Source organism: Rhipicephalus microplus, chromosome X (assembly GCF_043290135.1).
Source record: "Rhipicephalus microplus isolate Deutch F79 chromosome X, USDA_Rmic, whole genome shotgun sequence".
Taxonomy (NCBI): domain Eukaryota; kingdom Metazoa; phylum Arthropoda; class Arachnida; order Ixodida; family Ixodidae; genus Rhipicephalus; species Rhipicephalus microplus.
In genome coordinates, this window is record NC_134710.1 from 50,016,132 (window position 1) to 50,036,655 (window position 20,524).

At 44.9% G+C, this 20,524-nt stretch overlaps 1 protein-coding gene across 2 annotated transcripts; it reads left to right on the forward strand.

Moving 5' to 3' along the window:
* The first annotated feature begins 227 nt into the window (after positions 1-227).
* On the forward strand, positions 228-19,328 carry LOC119176021 (uncharacterized). 2 transcript variants are annotated; one of them, XM_075876534.1, is made up of 6 exons: positions 228-687; positions 4,951-5,283; positions 9,020-9,483; positions 12,368-12,554; positions 13,037-13,441; positions 18,539-19,328. In XM_075876534.1, the coding sequence occupies exons 1-5, from the start codon at positions 298-300 to the stop codon at positions 13,391-13,393; spliced, it is 1,731 nt and encodes a 576-aa protein (XP_075732649.1). In that variant the 5' UTR covers positions 228-297; the 3' UTR covers positions 13,394-13,441; positions 18,539-19,328. The 2 variants fall into 2 exon arrangements, with proteins under 2 accessions (XP_075732649.1, XP_037283021.2); XM_037427124.2 differs by lacking the exon at positions 18,539-19,328 and having other exon boundaries at positions 13,037-14,598.
* Positions 19,329-20,524: the final 1,196 nt, after the last annotated feature.

Sequence of the window (20,524 nt, forward strand, 5' to 3'; positions counted from 1 at the left end):
ACGTGGTGCAAGCGAATCGAACGGACCTTTAGTTTCTTCTCACTTATATCATATTTATTGCATAAACCACATAAAACTTTTTATATTAATTGTCTGCTGTCTCTAATAACCGTGACACAGTGCTTTCAAAACACGCTTAATTAACCCCAGGAGACACAATTTAAAACTAACCTCGTTAGCGACGACAGCGACAGTGTTTTGTGGCGGCGGGTAGTGTTACTAAGAAGCTAAGCCGCTGATTTTGACTATAGTGAAAGAAGAAGATTCATTTCGCACAGCCGTTCTGCGCTCTCTAGCATGTCGCAATGTTTGAATTTAGACTTCCCCGTGATTAAGCGTGATTTGCTACGCTCTCGGCGCGATTGCGCTCTGCGAGGACTGCGACAGAGCGCAAAGTGGGCGTCCGAGCTCGCGTACGCCCTGCGTGATGTCGAGGCGAGTCCGCCGGACCAGGCGGCGTCCGACCACGACGACGACTTGGACGACTCGTACTTCCTCGCCAAGAGCTACCTGGACCTCCAGGAGTACGACCGCGTCGCGTACTTCACCAAGAACGCCAGTGGGACGACGCGGTTTCTCCACTACTACGCCAGGTACCTCTCGGACGAGAAAAAGCGACTGGACGACACCGTCGAGCCGATCACGGCTACGGACCGCGGGGCGAGCCAGGAGCTCAAAGACCTGCAGGTGTGTATTCGTTTTTCGTCGTTGCGACGTGCTGACTTGCCGCATTCGTGTCAACGGCGCTTGCGTCTGTTAGTGCGTTGTACCGGTGTCAGACTGTGCACCGATGATTGTTGTTGGGGTATTATGGTTTATTTAGCCGTATTACTCGTGGGTTGTTCGTCTTGTGTCAGTGTAAGACTCATTCGGCGTATGACAAATTGTGTTCTGATGCTGTGCTAGCAGCTGTGATAGACTGCTGCCTGCTGGCAGCGATAGATCAGGCAAAGATAGATATCTGGGGTTTAACGTCCTAAAACCACCATGATTATAAGAGATGCCGTAGTGGAGGGCTTCGGAAATTTCGACCACCTGGGATTCTTTGACGTTCACCTAAATCTGAGCACACCGGTCTACAGCATTTTCGCCTCCATCGTAGATAATGGTAAAGCAGCTGACAGTATGACCTAAAGCGAGTTTTTGGACTGCCAACATGAGTTTATCTCTTTGTGGCCTCTCGCTGTCTTAATTAAAAGGTTATTTGAAAATGTACACCTGAGCTTATTCTTCGTTGCTGGATGCAATCTGGAAGTGTTCAAGAGACGCTGTTCTCCGATGTGTTCCAAAACACAGCATCTTGGAAAAGGTATTCTGTAGACTGAATGAAACCATTTAAGTCCGTGGCTGTGTTCTTCTTGGTTCATGACTACTGGTTTATGGGGTTCAGCGTCCCAAAGTAGCCCGGGCAATAGGAGACGTCATAGTAGAGGTCTTCAGAAACTTTGTTTATGTGGGGTTGTTAAGCGTGAATTGAAATCTGACTGCTGCGGCAGGGATCAAGTCCATTTGAACCAGCAAATTCTGAACTTTCATTCACGTCAGAAATGTAGCATAAAGAACATGTGCTGTAGGTTAGAAAATGATTTCACTGTAGTGTGTATCATATATTTTCTACAGAAGCATGGAAAGTTCAATGGCACTACTGTCGAATCGTAAAAATGATTTTGGGACTGTCGTTGTGTTATATGTGCATTTGTCTTGGTTACACGAAGAATATGAGAGAAGAAAATAAACTACCAAAAAGTGGCTTATCCTAATGTAAAGTTAACTGTCCATTAACAAAGCTCCTTTTCTAACTGGCCACATTGTGCCGGCTGTGAAATGAATGCGCTGGTGGCGCTTCCTTAACTCTGTCTCTCCCATCACGTTCGACTACTTCTTGATGCTGCTGCCAATAATTATAGTCGTTCGTTCTACTCCCGGACGGTGCTGCTTCAATATTACGGACTCAAGATGCTACAACTTTCATGAATGTAGATTGATGTGCTCTTCATATTACCCGCGTTGTCCTTGAAAGCATGACACGGTGCAGATTGGTGACCTAAAGTTGGAAGGGAAGCAAGAAAGGCTCTTCTTTCATACCTGTCCTTGTCTAGCTTTGCTGTTCTGTTCTTCACGTAGCAAGTGATCTTACTACGGGCTCGTCAGCTATTAGCTCGTAATAAGATCACATGCTACGCGATGCCTACAGGCAGAAAAAGACTCTTCCGCACTCACCACTATGGTTACCGGAGGCACTAATTAATGCTCCTGCGTTCAATGCACATGTCATCATCATCAGCCTGACTACGTCCACTGCAGGACAAAGGCCTCTTCCATGTTCCGCCAGTTAACCCGGTCCTGTGCTTGCTGCTGCCAATTTATACCCGCAAACTTCTTAATCTCATCTGCCCACCTAACCTTCTGTCTCCCCCTAACCCGCTTCCCTTCTCTGGGAATCCAGTTTGTTATCCTTAATGATCAGCGGTTATCCTGTCTACGCGCTACATGCCCGGCCCATGTCCATTTCCTCTTCTTTATTTAAACTATGATATCCTTAACCCCCTTTTGTCCCCTAATCCACTCTGCTCTCTTCTTGTCTCTTAAGGTTACGCCTACCATTTTTCTTTCCATTGCTCGCTGTGTCGTCCTCAATTTAAGCTGAAACATCTTTGTAAGTCTCCAGGTTTTTGCTCCATAGCTAAGTACCGGCAAGATACAGCTGTTATATACCTTCCTCTTGAGGGATAGTGGCAATCTACCTGTCATAATTTGAGAGTGCTTGCCGAATGTGCTCCACCCCATTCTTATTCTTCTAGTTACTTCAATCTCGTGGTTTGGCTCTGCGGTTATTACCTGCCCTTAGTAGACATAGTCTTTTACAACTTCAAGTGCACTATTACCTATCTCGAAGCGCTGCTCCTTTCCGAGGTTATTGTACATTACTTTCGTTTTCTGCAGATTAATTTTAAGACCCACCATTCTGCTCTCCCTGTCTAACTCCGTAATCATGAGTTGCAATTCGTCCCCTGAGTTACTCAGCAATGCAATGCCATCGGCGAAGCGCAGGTTACTAAGGTATTCTCCATTAACTCTTATTTCTAACTGTTCCCATTCTAGGCTTCTGAAAGCTTCCTGTAAGCACGCGGTAAATAGCATTGGGGAGATTCTGTCCCCCTGCCTTACACCCTTCTTGATTGGTATTCTGTTGCTTTCTTTATGAAGCACTATGGTAGCAGTTGATCCCCTGTAGATTTCTTCCAGAATGTTTATATATACTTCATCTACGCCCTGATTACGCAGTGTCTGCATGACGCCTGATATTTCTACTGAATCAAACGTCTTCTCGTAATCTATGAAGGCTATGTATAGTGGTTGGTTATACTCTGAGCATTTTTCTATTACCTGACTGATAGTATGAATGTGGTCCATTGTTGAGTAGCCTGTTCGAAACCCTGCTTGTTCCTTTGGTTGATTGAATTCTAATGTTTTCTTTACTCTGTTAGCAATTACCTTTGTAAATAGCTTGTATACTACAAAGAGCAAGCTGATCGGCCTGTAATTCTTCAAGTCTTTGTCATCTCCTTTCTTATGTATTAAGATGATGTTAGCGTTCTTTCAAGACTCTGGTACTCTTCCCGTCGGGAGACACCTCGTAAACAGGGTGGCTAGTTTTTCTAACACAATCTGTCCTCCCTCTTTCAGCAGATCTGATGTTACCTCATCCTCACCAGCAGCTTTGCCTCTTTGCATGCTCTCCAAAGCTTTTCTGACTTCTTCTATTATTACTGGTGGGGTGTCATCTGGGTTACTGCTAGTTCTTATAGTATTAAGGTCGTGGTTGTCTCGGCTACTGCAAAGATCTCTATAAAACTCCTCCGCTATTTTAACTATCCTATCCATATTGGTAGTTATTTTGCCTTCTTTGTCCCTTAGAGCATACATCCGACTTTGCCTATCCCAAGTTTTCTCTTCACTGCTTTGACGCTTCCTCCGTTTTTCAGAGCGTGTTCAATTCTCTCCTTGTTATACCTTCTTACATCGTATACCTTACGTCTATTAATCAACTTCGAAAGCTCTGCCAGTTCTATTTTGTCTGTTGTACGTGACACTTTCATGATTTGACGCTTCTTATCTAGGTTCTTTGTTTCCTGGGAAAGCTTGCCAGTGTCCTGTCTAACTACCCTGCCTCCAACTTCCACTGCACACTCCGTAATAATACTCGTCAGATTATCATTCATTGTATCTACGCTAAGGTTGGTTTTCTCACTAAGAGCCGAGTACCTGTTCTGCAGCGACACTCTGAATTCCTGTACTTTCCCTCTCAGTGCTAGCTCAATGCACATGTATATCTCATAAAATGGACGTGGGGATAGCCGTCATAGTAGCTTAGTTGGTGGAGCATCGGATGCATTATTCGAATATTGGTTCCCGCGCATGGCTACTTATCCTTTCGTACTTTTCTTTCTTCACATTTACATTACAGTTACTTGTAATGACATCCGCTATACATTCCTTGCCATCGCTGTCTTAGATCTCGGGAGAAATAGATATTAAATTACAATTTTCTTCAGATGAATTACTATACGTCATGCAAACCAATGTATTATAGCATTAGTTTATATTTTATCAATAAAATATTGAGTGTGTTGAAGTAACGTTAAGTCGCGTGTTTGATTTTGGCTGCAGAAGTTGCGTTTATATGGGGATAAAACGCTAGAGACCCTTATATTGTGCGACATCAGTGCACGTTAAAGAACACCAGAGGGTCAGAATTTCTAGAGCCTTCCACTAAGGCATGCCTCATAATAACAATGTGTTTTAGCATATACAACCCTAATAATTATCATAACTGAAGTAATGTTTTAGTTGGACACATTTACAGACAGTTCTTCATTCGTGGTGTCTTAAAGGGTTTGACATCATCGAGGGTGTTTTGGGCTTCTTCTCTTTGCTTCTTGCCCACAGGCTGAGTTGAGGGCCCTGCGGCCCAAGCTGGACGGCTTCTGCCTCTACATCTATGGCGTGGTCCTCAAGCGGCTCCAGCTGCGGCAGCAAGCTATCGACCTCTTCGTCGAGGCTGTGCAAGCCGAGCTCCTGCACTGGGGTACCTGGCTGGAGCTGTCCTCAATGGTGGCTGACTGCGACCACCTGCGAAGCCTCGTTCTGCCCGACCATTGGATGAAGCAGTTCTTCCTCGGCCACACCTACCTCGAGTTGCAGCTCAGTGAGGAGGTGCTTGAGACATACGAGCAGCTGCAGAAGGGACCCTTCCTTGAGCGCACGTACCTTATGGCACAGGTTAGTACCTCAGGTCAGCATCTCCTGGTGCAGGTCAGCACCTCATGGTACTTAGGTCAGTACCTCAGGTCAGCACTTCATGGCATAGGTCAGCACAAGGAGCGGCAGTTAGCTTCAAAGGCATACTGACACAACTTTGAGACGTCTCGACTTCATGGCATAGGTCAGCACAAGGAGCGGCAGTTAGCTTCAAAGGCATACTGACACAATTTTGAGATGTCTCGAAAGGAGCGCTTTTCATTTTCCTCAGTGTGCAGTTTCACTGCTTTCCACGCACCGTATTAAGAAAATGTGTATAAAACATTTTGCTTTCATATTAAAGTTCTTGTCGCTGAGCCTCAGCAAGCCAGCCCCATTGCTATAGACATTAGTTCACTGAGCCAACACAGTACCACTGAGCTTGCGAACTCTTCACCTTGAATGCAGCCTAACCGCAGAAGTGACTGTCGGGGGTCACTGGATGACAAATCACTCATCGTTTATTTACGTGACTTGGTACAACTATTTGTTGCCGAAAACACTTAACAGGCAAAAGGCTAAGACGCTATGCCTTCAGCCATTTCCTAACTCTTTTGAACTTCTGTGGAAGCCCAACTCACGTGGTGGACAAGAGTGCGCTCCCTTTCCAAATCTGCCATTTGGACATCCGTGTATACGACTGTCTGAAATTTTGGACGATAAAAAAATCCTGTGCAAACTTCCAGTTCAAAACGGCATTAATTGAGCCCCCCTACTTCTCTGCCTCTTATATCATCTCCACGTTGGAACGAGTGTTTTTTTTTTGAGTGAATAGATTTGCGGCCGTGGTAGAGCTTGAAAGATAACCTTGCTGTAGTTTCGAGAGGGAGACGGGGCGGCACATATTGAAAATCTGACGGGGTCACTTTGAACGTTAAGTGTATTTGTCCTCAGGAAGTTTGAATAGTGAAATTCTGGTGCAAATCGAATAGCAAACACTATTAAAAAAAATTTGGCAGATCCTGCATACATTGGAAATATACGTTATGTGAAGCATTTGTGGGGAAGGTGACCGCATTCTAATTTTCTTATTGAGGGACACTTCATGAAATGATGCTAAATATATGTATAAATGTTGCACACATAGACATATGTTGAACAGTTGCAGATGCTTACATAACAAGTTGTTTGCACTTGCACAACGATGCCAAGAGGAACACGAGTATGAGCAACACCAGAAGCAATAAGCTGATATGAAGTGCTGGTGCTCTAGAAGATCATAGCCCTGGACACTGCTACATAAATCAACTTCAGCAAATGATACCTAACTAGAATTGACGTTAGCCCAACACGACGGCTGTATGATAGAAGTAGATATGTAATGTTTATAAAATTGAATTGCCCCCCCATTTTTTTTACATTTCACAAACATTGCGATCTATTTGAAAAGTAGTTGCTCGACCTGGCTTGGCTCTTTGGTAGAATACTTTATTTACACGCAGAATGCTGGGGTTCGATTCCTGCTGAGACCCTGTTAGTTATTGTATGTGTTCATTGGGTCAACCCTGCTGATGTCAGCTTTTTCTTAACGCTCATCTGTTGAAATTACTAAGGTGTGTTCTCGCCTTCCCAGGGATTTACTAAGTTTCAGTCACCTGTGGCACACACGTGCATACCAGTGGCACACGCGCGCCCACAGGTATGTGCCACTGTTTAACGGGAAGTTGATGGACGTGATGGGATTGTCACATTATTCAAGTTTTGACTAGCGCTTTATATTCGTCAAACCATCTTGCCCTCCCATATTAATTTGGGTTGATGCCAAGTTAAGGGGGTGATCACGAGAGCACCCAGTCGTAAGAGACAGACAGATGGACGGGCTGATGCCAAAAGTGCTTGCAGTACGTAAAGAAATGCTTTGCATTTAATATTAAAAAAATTTATTATTTGCACACCCCTAGTAAACAATAAAAATGGATTACAATGTCTTCAGAGGGAGCTAGCAACTTCAACATCAAAAATGAGAGAATTCTCTTGAGCTAATTCAGCCAAAGTATGAAAAATGGTTGACCAAGTTCATGCTGACATGCCGGTGCTTTGGATGATGAAGGCAATAGAATAGAAAGCTGGACTAGTTGAAATGCTTGCATGGTTGATGCATGGTAGAGACGATTACAAAAGGAACATGCAGCGCTGGTCCTGTGCGTTCCTTGTTTCTTTCACGGAACACAGAGTGCACAGAATGAGCGCGTGCTGTGCAATGAATCCTGCCAGCAGCTATCCAGCCGTACTCCGAAAACGGGCCACGTGTTTAAGGTTGCACTTGAATCTCTGAAGCCTTATACTACTCCTATGCGCATTTCTCATGTTTGAAGATAGGAAAATAAGGCAGTGGACATGCTGTAGTCTAGTCTTTTTGCAACAATGTAACTTGTGAGTAGGCATCCCCATCACTAGCCTACTGTAAAAATAGGCACAGGAATCGACTAAACCCAGCAGTGGACATATGGCTGGCCCCGAGTGTTCCTGAGCCTTGTGCCGATTCGCTAATGCAAGGAAAGCAAGTGTAGCTGCATTTCAGTGGATCAGTTTTTCATGTACGCTTATTTTAAAGTTTATTGCACGTGAATGTGAATGTAGAGAGAATCGAATGAAAAATGCTCGCATAAAAGCGAGGAGAGATGGCGTTCCGTGGCACTTAACAGAGCCTAGCAGGGTTCCCTGAGGCCAACATGCTTGACAACCCCTGCTTTAAGAAAATACTACGTCTGTGACCTACAGCACTCGGGAGGTTCAGTTTACGCACGTTCAGTGGTCACCACGAACTATGCTCGAATTGAACAGAAAATTATTGATGTGGTGGACATCGTAGGCATTCGGGGCATTTTGCTTCCTCGAGACATCAGTGGCACTGATGTTGTTCCGCCATGTTCTTATTTTGACATCAAACCACTTTGCAGCTCAGCATCATCTTGGCAGTCCTAGCAGCCTCCAAACAAACGAATGATCTTAGTGATAGCGATGAACTAGAGTCCTTATTTGGGCGGGTTGGTGCATATTCAAGGAAACAGAAAACAGCGCGAAAGAAGGGGCAGTAACACAGACAGACCCGGGTTGTAAGTCAGCTCTTGGTTTGTGTGTCATTGTCGCATGTCTTGCGCTGTTTCCTGTTTCATCAAATAACGATGCTTTGCCTGCTGCGTAACCTGATGAGGTCAAACCTGATGCCTTGCCCCCCGGCGTAATGGCTGCTGTCCATTACGGTAGATAGACATTGAAAACCAGTGGGAATTATGCCTTACATCTAAGAATTTTCAACTGTTATCACCACCACGAAGTAGTCATTGTCTGGTGGTGCTCACACTCGAAACCTGTAATTCGACAAACATGCTACTTCCCCTTCCGCACTTACATTCCGAATCCCCCAATACCACCCGAACCACTCTCTTTTTTATTTTTGCTTACTGCTTTCTCTTTCCTTTTGACTCACCGATTTCGCCACACCACCCCCTTCACCGACCCCCTTTGTGCACTTCTTCTTTCCTCCTCTATTTAAACTGGAGGAGAAGGTAGAAGCATGAAAATGCATGCTCTAAGATAGGCCATTGCAGCCTTGAAAGAGACAAGTCTGCTTGTTGGAACATTGACTCCAGGTACAGCACCGCATTCAAAGTGTTTTCAATCCCTTCAAGCTACCATATTTCCCCTGAACTTCTACCTTATTTAGATTTCACTGCAAGAGTAACATTGTGGCATTTGTGCACTTTTGATGGCGCAGGTCGCCATCGCCTACCACAACATGCGGGTAGTCGACAAGGCCATCGAGTGCTTCCAGAAGCTGCGCAAGGTTGACCTGTACCGGCTGGACAACATGTACATCTATTCCAACCTGCTCTACGTCAAGGAGCTGCGTGTTGAGCTGAGCCACCTGGCCCATAGCGTGTGCGCCATTGACAAGTACAGGCCCGAGACATGCTGCGTCATCGGCAACTTCTACTCGCTCCGCTCGCAGCACGAGAAGGCCGTCCTCTACTTCGGCCGCGCGTTGCGGCTCAACCCGAACTACTTCGCGGCGTGGACTATCATGGGCCACGAGTACATGGAGATGAAGAACACCAATGCCGCCATCCAGTCGTACCGGCGGGCCATCGAGGTGAACCGCCGGGACTGTCGGGCCTGGTACGGTCTGGGCCAGACCTACGAGATACTCAAGATGCCGAACTACTGCCTCTACTATTACAGGTCAGTTCAGTGTTCTCTTTCATGCCCCGTGATGTCATGGTGTCTTACAACGGCGTCATCATGTAACATTGTCCCTTAGTCAAGGGTAGAGTTGTGCACCCGCCACAGCCCATTCTTGGTCACGCCGTTCACGTTGCCGCCGAAAACCTGCGAAGGACCACGCCGCCGCTGCGCTACTATTATTCTTATTTTATTCGAGCGAGAAATATGGCCATAAAATACATCACCTCACCTTTTTTTCCGCAGGTTTGATACTTTGAAAGCAGCGTTTACGGTGTCTTGCCTACTCCCTTGTGTCTGTGTTTGCATGCCGTGGCAACATTAGGGCCTTAAAAGATATTTTGATGACACACAATTGAGCAGGTTCTTCTTTCTTGGCGTTTCCTCCCCTTTTTTTGCACTCTTAGTGATGTCAAAATGGCGATTCACGTGGCATCAATAGGGCACATGCTCTCGAAAGGTCCATAAACAAAAAGTAAAGGTTTTGAATTGTCTCGAACTCTGTTTTGCCATGCCTTCGCCCCCCATACGTCCCCATTTCACATAACATTGAAATGAGAGCCACTGGTGGTAAGGAGGCAAAAACTGTGTCTTAAGTTTTTTCATTGTATTTATTACAATGGAAATGCCATTCACCCTCTTGATTATCTGTTTGCACCAACTAACGTCTCAAAACGATGAGACCATTCACGAAAAATACTGAAATACCCCTACAAAACCCACTTTTTTGGTAGTTCTTTTTTTGTAAAAACATTACAGGTGTGGAACTGTCTACCGTATGATATATTCAATGAAACTTATTATGAATCCTTTTTTTCTTCCTTGTAACAACGCCTACAATATCACTGCCACTAAGAATGTTTTGTTGTCTCGAAGCGTGTGGGTGTTTACAAATGCATGACTGTGACGTTGTTTGCAATTTGTGACGCTCACCATTATTGGAGTGTTTTTTTTAAATATTTTGAGTTTTGTTTTATTTGTTGTATCTATTGTATCGATTGCAAACTATGTAGTGAAATTACTCATGCGTACCTCCCCTATGAAATGCCTTACGGCGATGTAGGTGAAATGTAAATAAATAAATAAACAGGAGTACCCGATGAATTTGTGATTTCGCTGCATTTTGAGAGTTTTCGATTGCACAAGCGGAAATGACAAGAGTCTATAGCCTACAAGCTGGAAATCTACAGCCTGCTATGCCAATATGATGTTAATTTCCTACTTTTAACCTATCAAACATGGGTGCATGTTTTATTTGGAGATGTGTTCAAATGGGGCAACTGTGAAATGACTTTCGATATCTTGTCTGTCTCTTGCATTATTCGATCTGTCGGATAATCTAACCAGTTTTGTTAGTCTTGTAGCAGTAAAATTTAGGACTGTGCAGTGAGCCATATAAACAAAAATGATTGGTGGAACCTTCAGGGACAGGAAGAGAATAAACTGGATCAGGGAACAATCTAGCGCGGTGGAGTAATAGTTAGGGTGCTCGGCTGCTGGCCTGATGGTCACGGGGTCAATCCTCGCCACGGCGGTCGCATTTCGAATGAAGGGCGAATGGTAGAGGCTCACGTAATGTGCGACATCAGTGCACATTAACAAACACCAGATGGTCAAAATTTTCACAGCGCTCCACTAACGGCATCTCTCATAATCATAAGGTAACCTTTGCATGTAAAACTTCAGATATTATTATTAGGTCAGGGAACAAACGGGTGTTACGAACATCTAACTCAAAATCAGAAAGAAGAGTTGGGCATGGGCAGATCATGTAGCATGAAATCATGAGAACCACTGGTTATTGAAAGTAACATGCATTTCAAGTGAAAGCAAGCACGCGAGCAGCAAGCAGAAAGTTGAGTGGGAAGATAAGGTTATGAAGCCTGCGAGAGAAAACATGGCGTCAGCAAGCACAGGACCGCATTGATTGGTGAAACATGGAAGAGCCCTTCGCCTTCTGTTAGGCATAGCCAGACTGATGTTGATAGATGTCAAGTTAGTGGATGTCGACTGTATACTGTACACTCAAACTTCAGTATAAGAAACCCGGATATAACAAAATATCCGTTATAACGAAGTAAATGAATATTATTTCAGTATAGACAGTGTCAGGAATATACCTTTATAACAAATTTTTGGTTTTAATGGACTTACTTTCATGTAATACCCTTGTCACACAGGTAAGCTTTACCACTGTCATACTCAACTGCATTTAGCGGACGTAACTGCAGTTACCGTAAACCACACAAAGGCGCTGTCACACGCTTGTAGCACGGACCAACTTGTATGCATATAACAAACATAGCTTTAACTTTAGTCAATGATGACGTTGAAAATGCATAGTGCCATTAGTAGCAAATGATTGCACAAGTTCAAGAACAGCACCATTCTGCGCAAAAACGATTTGTTTCCAATCTGTAGCTTTGCGTTTGAAACGACCCGGTAGCAACCAAGCTGCGTAGCCGCACGTCGTGGTACGTTTCTCGTTGTCAAGACTCATTAAAGTAGCAAGTCTTCCGTGGCAGTGCTTATACACATAACTTGTACACACACTTTATCTTCCAAAATGCGTATCAACATCTGCATCATCTCAACGGTCCAGTTGACTTGCTTCTGGCTGGATAATTCACTGGGAGCCTAGTGGCTCCTGTTCGACGAGGGGGTCGCCATGTTGTCAGTTTACGACGCTAACAGAGCTTGCCTACCTCCATATTCAGAAACGTAGCAGAATAACTACAGTTATATTTGTCGTGTGACTAGGTACAACAGCCATTGGATTTAATAGCAGTTGTACTTAACTGTGGCTAGACTACCCGTGTGACAGGGGTATAAGGTGTAACTTTGCTATAAGGAGGAGGTTTGACTGTGTACGGGCAACATGCAGGCAAGCACAGGAGCTGCGGCCCAATGACTCGCGCATGATGGTGGCACTGGGCGAGGCGTACGAAAAGCTGGACAAGCACCACGAGGCCAAGAAGTGCTTCTGGCGGGCCCACTCTCTCGGTGACTTTGAGGGGCTCGCCCTGTTCAGGCTGGCGCGTGTCTATGAGTGCCTCGGCGAGTGTGAACAGGTGTGGTTCACTTTTGCGTTGTCATCTTACGGTTCATGTTACTGTTCATCCCATTCTGTAAAAGCTTTGAAATGCATTCATTCAAGCGTTCCAAGGTGTATCGGGGGGCAGTGGTAACGCAACATGAATGAAAATAACCTTGGAATGGCCTCAGATGAACACTGCAAAAACATTTTGTCTTAAGCTATTTGACTTTATATGCGAGAATGAAACTGGGATTATGGCATCTCTATATTTGCATGTCCCGGATTATGTGTCATCCTGAAGTAATCATGAGTGTCAAGATGAAGAGTATCTACCAGGGACAGACCTTCCTAAATCTTTCTTTTTGTTGGTTTTATGGGACTGGGACCTGTTGTTGTGCGAGGTTGCAAACCAAAAGACTGACTTGTTTTAGTGCGAGCACAATAATGCCGTTGATGCTGCGAATCTTGTGTGACTAAAGAAAAGATAGAGAACCTCTCTTTTGTGACTCTTCTCAGGCCTGCGCAGCATTCACCGACTGCGTACGGCAGTGCGAAAGCCAGTGCTACCGGGCAGACCGCGAGGACCTGGCTCACGCCTGCCGCTTCCTGGCCAGGCACCACCTGGCCCAGAAGGACCGGGATGCGGCGTATGAGTACGCGCACAAGTGCACAGAGTTTCCTGAGACCAAGGAGGAAGCGCGGGGCCTGCTCAAGCAGGTGACGGACGCCCGGGTGCTCCTTGAACAGGACGTGGCAGGCGGGGACATGCATATCGAGGAGGACGAAGAGGACGACGACTCGCTCCTCACCGGTCGAGACTTGCTTGTCTGCGAGGTCACGGACATTGGGGACTTCAGGACTCCGAACAAGTGATCACTGTTGTGTAGATGAAAACTGAGGCAGCGGCTAGTCCGGTGACATGTGCGTCTTTACACAGCGCTTGTGTTTCATCATTTTTCTTATTCTTACATTTTGTTCATTCTTTCACACGCTGTGTAAAGCTCGCAGATGGGACACGGGAAATGGGATGTGTGATTTGAGGATTAAGGGGGCGACGAGAATTACTCGATGTGCCGCTTGGACAAGACTTCGTCACCTGCGACATCGCGGATGTGAGGGAGGCTCTTAATTAGGGGTGTGCGAATATGAAATTTTTCGAATACGAATCAAATACGAATATTCATGTTCGAATATCGAATCGAATATCAAAGGACAAATGCCTCTACAGTAACAATAATTTAAGATGTATTTATCTAAAAAAATACACAACAGCCTGTCTGTTAACGCAACATACACTGTTATTTGGAACACAATGCAAATAATGACTAGCTGTTATCATGAAACATAATGACTACATGTTATCATGGAGGAATATGAGTTGCTCCACATTATCAGGCAGGAGGCGCTCCCTCCGAACAGAGACAACCTCCCCTGCCACTGAAAAGGCACGCTCGCTTGGAACTGAAGTGGCTGGTATGGGCAAGTACTTGGGGCAAAGCTTTGCCAGACTGGGGTATCTGAAGGTGCCCACAGTCTGCCACCAGTCACATGGGTCACTGTATTTCTTCAGTAGGGCTTCTTCAGAATACGCTTTCATTTCCCATTCTGAAGTAGACAGTGGTGTACTTGCTACTTGACTATTTGCAAGATTATCAAATGCACTCCAAACATCAGAGGATGGCTTCACACACTGTTGTGGCTCCTGCACTTTTGCTGCTGGCTGCACGACTTCCACAGCAGGGCATAGGGCAACCTCCTGAAGCACCAGATCTTTTAGCCACACCAACTTTTGTTCGTTGTTCCTGAATACCGTTGACTTGAAGCGTGGGTCCAAAAACATAGCCAAGCATGCTTCATATATTTTCAAAATATTCATATATGAATATATTCATATATATTTCAAATATTCAATATGTTTAGAATGCAGTCCAAGTTATTTAACGCATACTTGCCGGGAATACGACATAACTTAGCAATAAAGGACTAACCGCTTTCGAGCATGTTGTATAACTGTGCGACTGCTCACGTGCGGAACTTCCTTGAAAAAGGAAATAAATGCAACGTCATGGTACAAATTACCACTAGAACTCTTTTTGTCACTTATTATGTTTTCTAACCGAAGCGTTTGCCGACGGTGACGAAGTTTCTGCTTTAGCACGCGCGTGCACGGTCGTGCGTTATCAAGCGATGTTTTGATGAGAGAACGCGGCAACGATTAAGCTTCGTTCCTGCACACGAGGTCCCGCATAGTGAACGTGTGGTAGTGCAGCACGTTACGGCGGCATAAGAAAAGCGTGCAATACGTTTACAAGAACGTCAACTTTGCTGCTGATTGTTGAACGTCGCTGGCCGACATAGTGCCTCCGTGCACTTCTGACGCTAGTCGCCCCTCTGGGCAACGTTTTGATATCTCTGAACCCAGCAGAAATATTAAAGAAGAGTTATTTTCCGCATGATAATCCAATCAAATATTCGATACCACCACATCAATAGGGGAATCATACGCAGGTTGATGTGAAATGGACAGCACTAAATTGTGCATACCTGGTGTAGATCAAGAATTTCCACTCTGGAACTTGACGAGAAGCACCAGTGCAGATAAGCACATAGCGACTATCACTTGAGATGCTGAATTTCTGATCAGTGACGTCTGAATGACAATACTTGTCTAAAGCTTTTTGGTTCTACGTCAACTTGTCCTCAAGGCTGCCTTGGGATTACAAAATCGCGTGTTCGCACCGGCGATGCGACCCTATTCCTGACAAAGGCTCATCGCAGCAAAACATGCCTGTGTCTGAAACATGGTAGCTTGCAAGTTTTGATTTTGCCCACTTTTAATAGCGACACGTTGTTCAAGGCAGACAATATTTGTGCAGCCAATATTGTGTTTTCTGTCAGGATTATGGCACAGAAATCTGGTAAGTACCACCACTGGTAAACTGGGCAAGAACACCACTGGGCATCCGAACCTCAAAGAGCGTGGCCTTTGATCAGGACTCAGAACTCTAGCCCACACTTTCACGTTTTGTACACATACTCCTTCCCCCTCTTTTAGGACAAAGAGATCCTTAAAAGCGCGGTCAACATTGTAACTTCTTGCCTTATCTTGTCATTGTCTTTTGTCCTTGTGGTCAAGATCATTAGTGAATGGCCAGTTGGGCCTGAGCTTGATATGAACTGGGATTCGTTTCGATGACAGTGTGCTCGACATTGTCTATGACACTTGTTCGAGCAGTTTGGCACTTGTTCCTGTCGAAATGTTGGTTGGTTGGTTGTTCCTCAGAGTTCTGGCGCAACCCACAACAGGGATCGGCCATGAAATGGACGGCGCCTAATTTGCGAGGTGGAGTTGTTTTATCAGGCGGATTATTTAGATAACAATGTTTAAACAAAGATCCAATTGGTAAACGATAGATTAGAAATAAAATAGAGGTAATGCAAAGAGCGAGCAGGCTAATGTTTTACTTATTTATTTTCCGTATACTGTTAGCCTTTTGGCTGTTACAGGGGTGGGACATACTAAGAATGACAAACATCAATACATTCAAATCATACAGCAATTTAAATAGTAACACTTGAACTTGGAAATATTACATGACATACATTGGAAACACCGGCATTGAGGCTAAAGGAAAAACAGTGCAGTCGTAGTAAGCATACAAATAAATTGCAATAAATTAACATAGTAGACCATGCTTACAGAAAAATATCTTTGAGCCCTCCCTCAAATTTTTCCAGTGAATCACAATGAACCAGTGGCAATGGCAAAGCATTCCACAGAGGAATTGTTTTTGGAAAAAAAAATGGCAGCATATCCACGGAGTGAATGATGGAGAGTCGGGCGAAGAATTCGTCTGTCCATTCGTTCTTGCTTCCGTCCGTCCATGCGTCCGTCAGTGTGACCGTCCATGCGTCCGTCAGCCCGTCCGTGCGTGCGTCTGTTCGTGCGTCCGTCTCTGCGTTCGTCCATGCAGCCGCCCCTGCTTCCGTACATGCGTTCATCTATGCATCTGTCTATGTGTCCGTTCGTCCATCTATTCAACACTCCAAGTACCACCATCTCGCATCTTTTCATCATATATTCCCCATATAGAAGCACCGCCATCCAGCAGACATTCCAAGGACTAAACGAGAGGTGCTACATGCACACTTTCTTACGGCTTGCTCTTCGGATCCACTTCCCACCTTTAGCCACCTTGAGTTCATGGTATATACTAGTTCACTGTATTCATGACACTGTGGCCCAACGCTCGCTAAACCTTTCTAAAAACAAGGAGGTTAGGCCCAGCGAGTATAACATAACGTAGCAACCTTTTCCTGTCACATAGTGCTCAATGTACATGCCAATGGCTGCTAATGGGAAATGAGAGACAGGAGAATTCGGCTTTTACATTCTTACGGCTTCGCTTCTTATATACTTCCCATCTTTAACCACCTCGAGTTCGTTCACGGTATATACAAGTTCATTGTATTCATGGCACTGCGGCTCAACGCTCGCTAAACCTTTTTAAAGCTAAGGAGGTTACACCCGGCGAGTATGACAGAGCAACCCTTTCTTGTCAGATAGTGCTCAATGTACATGCCAATGGCTGCTAATGGTGATCGCAGCCTGCGCGTTAACTAAAAGCTGAATGCTCCTGTCTCTCATTCCCCATTAGCAGCCATTGACATGTACATTGAGCACTATTTTTTATTGTTCAACAACGCACAGAAGAAGTCTCTCACCGACACCACCTTGGAGGTCAAAATGTTATACTTGTTACAGACTACGAGGGACGAACGGGTGCTGCTATAAGAAGCTTCGCCCTAAAATGAATATGTATATACATTGACACGATGTTGTGGCACTTCGTATGTGTAGTCGTTTACACTTGCTAGGTTTCTTCTGCGGCGTGGCAATATGTATTTTGTTGTGTTTATGTTTAATTAATTTTTTGATAATAAAAACAAGAACTTCATCCTTGCCAATTGCCGTTGTTCGGCTAACGTGGGCAGTTGAAGAGAGCGTAGCATTTCTGATACTGACTCAGTCGAGGAGTACTTTGAAAGAATAAACCTGGCAGCTCGCCTTTGTATTCTTTCTAGCATATTAATGAGGCCGATTTCTGAGGGATCCCACACAATGCTGGCATATTCCAATGTTGGCCGAATACACGTAAGACATGCTGCTAGCTTAACGGGAGTCGTAGCAAGTCTTAATTTTATTCGTAAGTATCATAGTTTTCTCTCCGCCACTGCACAAATGTTTTCCAAATGGGTCCTCCAATTTAGAATATTGTTACACCTAAATATTTTATTTCATTGACGGTAGACAGGCGGGTAGAATAGATTGTAATTGGAATGGAAGACGCGCTTACTTTTGTTTGTGACGCGCAAAGCAACTGTTTTAATTTGATTTATTTCCATTTCAGATTCAGTGCACCAATTACTGACAGCATCTAGATTATCATTACGCGTTTTTTGGTCAGCTTGACTGTGTATTTCTTTATAAATTAGGCAGTCGTCTGCAAAAAGTCGCACTGTAGTACTTCTATCTATGGCGCATGAAAAGTCATTTATGTAAGTTAAAAATAATATTGATCCTAAAACTGAACCTTGTGGTACCCCTGAGGTAATTATTGTCATAACATGAAAATCATGACATGAATGCCATGATTTACATTTCATAGTCCTGCAGCTTTTGCAGTGTTTTCGTTCACAAGGCATGTTGCAAAACTGGTATGGTATAATATGATTGCATGGAGAACACAAGAGACAGTCCCTAACATGAAAATCATCATATACGTGTCGTGTAACAACTTTACTACGTTCCTCGCTCATGACGTGCTGGCGGCTGTTTCGCTAGCTTCACATATACCAAATTTGGTATTATGGTACGTGAATGAATGACGAAGGTATGTGACTGCTGCAAACATGATAATCTTGAGACGCATGTCAGGTAATAACATGACTACATGCCACGCCTATGCGCTCCCGGCCGTTTCGCTAGCTTCACTTATACCAAATTTGGTATTACAGGACGTGAATGGATGACCGTCACAAACGACTCCGATTTTCGGATCGTCCGCGGGCCCCATCTTCCAAAGAAGGGCGCTTTTGTGTTGGGAGGACGACATCCGGCGACTAAAGACCCAGCGTGGCGCTGGCTCGTCTTCCCTGCACCTGTACCGAAAGGGGCACGGGCGGTCTAAAAAAAGGAAATTACCTCCTGATGGGACGGGAGCACGCATATGCCCCTGAAAAAGTTTGAACTGCATCGGAATAGGCAGTTGGCGTACAGCCAGCAAGAAGTGCGGTCGTCGGTGTCGCGAGTCTCACGTAGGCAGCGAGCATGAAGTGACCCGCGCAACGTATTGAGACGGCTGCAATTCCGGGCACCCTCGTCGTCTACCAAGCCGGCGAGATCTTCAGCGGCACCCGTCAATTCCCCCACGTGTACCAAGAGCTGGCCTGATCCGTATGAAGCTTTTTATTGTGACCTTTTTTTAAAACATTTAATTTATTTTAACCAGCTTTTTTTTAAATATTTGTAGTTTTGTGCGCTGTGCCGCACGTAGAAATTCAAAAGCGCGACAATGATCTTTCTTCGATAATTTTTCTTGTATCTACTTCGACTTCCATCCTGTTGTTCTTTTATTAATGTTCCACGTATTTGTCTTTAGCCTGTATCTTTTGTAGTGTTTGTTAAGCATATTTTGTTATATCGCTGTTCTTTCCATCGCACGTATCAGTTTTCCTCCTCTGCTACTTTTGTAATCTCCTGCCTTTGCCCCTGTTTGAATTAAATGCTTGTTTTTGTATAATCAAATCTCCGTGTCTGCTCTATGAGTGCGTCGGTCACGCCTACACATCACCACACGTTCAACCCCGCACGGGTCGACCAACCTGCAAATAAATTTGAGATGTGTCACTTCGAGGCCTTTCAGGCGTCGCAGGCCGAAGCGTAAAGTGGAAGCCTGCGAGTATGCCGCACGTCGATGTTGGATCGGCGGGGCCTTACCCGAAGTGTGTGACAATGACCAAGGTATGATACTGGTGCAAACATGATAAACATGAGATGCGTGTCATCTAACAACATGACTACACGCTACGCTCATGATGCGGTAGCCGCATTACACGACGCCAATGGATGACGAAGTTATGTGACTGGTTCAAACATGATAATCATCAGATGCGTGTCCTGTGAGAACATGAGTGCATCTACACATTCAACACCACTTGAATGTGTAGATAAGGAATAGGGGCTTGCGCAACATCGTAGAAGCAAGCGCCTGTTGGCGCAGTAGAAGCATTTCGTCTCACTATTTGATTTTGGAGCTTTATTAGTCATAATGTTGAGTACTTCTAAAACCATGAAGGAAGTTCTAAAACCATGTTGAGGAAGTTCTAAAACCATGATATGATTGTGAGAGACAGCATAGTGGAGGGTTCAGGAAACTTTGAACATTCAGTGTTTTTCAACGTGCACAGTACACGGGCCTCCGGGACTTTGCTCCCATCGAAGTGTGGCCAGCACGGCTGGGATGCGCCTTTACACAACTCTCAACTCCAGTCAGTGACTGCAGCGCCACGGCGAGTCATTGAGCGAACTAATAAGAGCGCCCGAACGCTAGCTGCTTTTCTGATGACTGCTCTCTGCCTAGGCACCGGAATGTGTGAATATCCTTAGTCGCTTTAGTTCCTAGGGGTGCGCAGTTGTCGACCACTGTGCCTGGCTGTTGCTGGGTATTATTAAAAACTGAGCAACCGCACATTCTGCAGGCGAGTCTCCTCTCGCCGATGTGACGGACATTTCCAGTTCTTTGAGCGTACCGCCTGGCCTATGCACACACTACCGCAATACAAGGAATGGCTATGACATTCCTGTCCTTCCTTTCTTCTTCCTCCTTAACAAGGAAACGGTATGCGATACGTATGACATCTAACAAAATAATGAGCCCTTCAATGTACACTTCTTTTCTGGCATTTTCGAGTAATTCAGTTATTTTACTACATGGCCAGTAG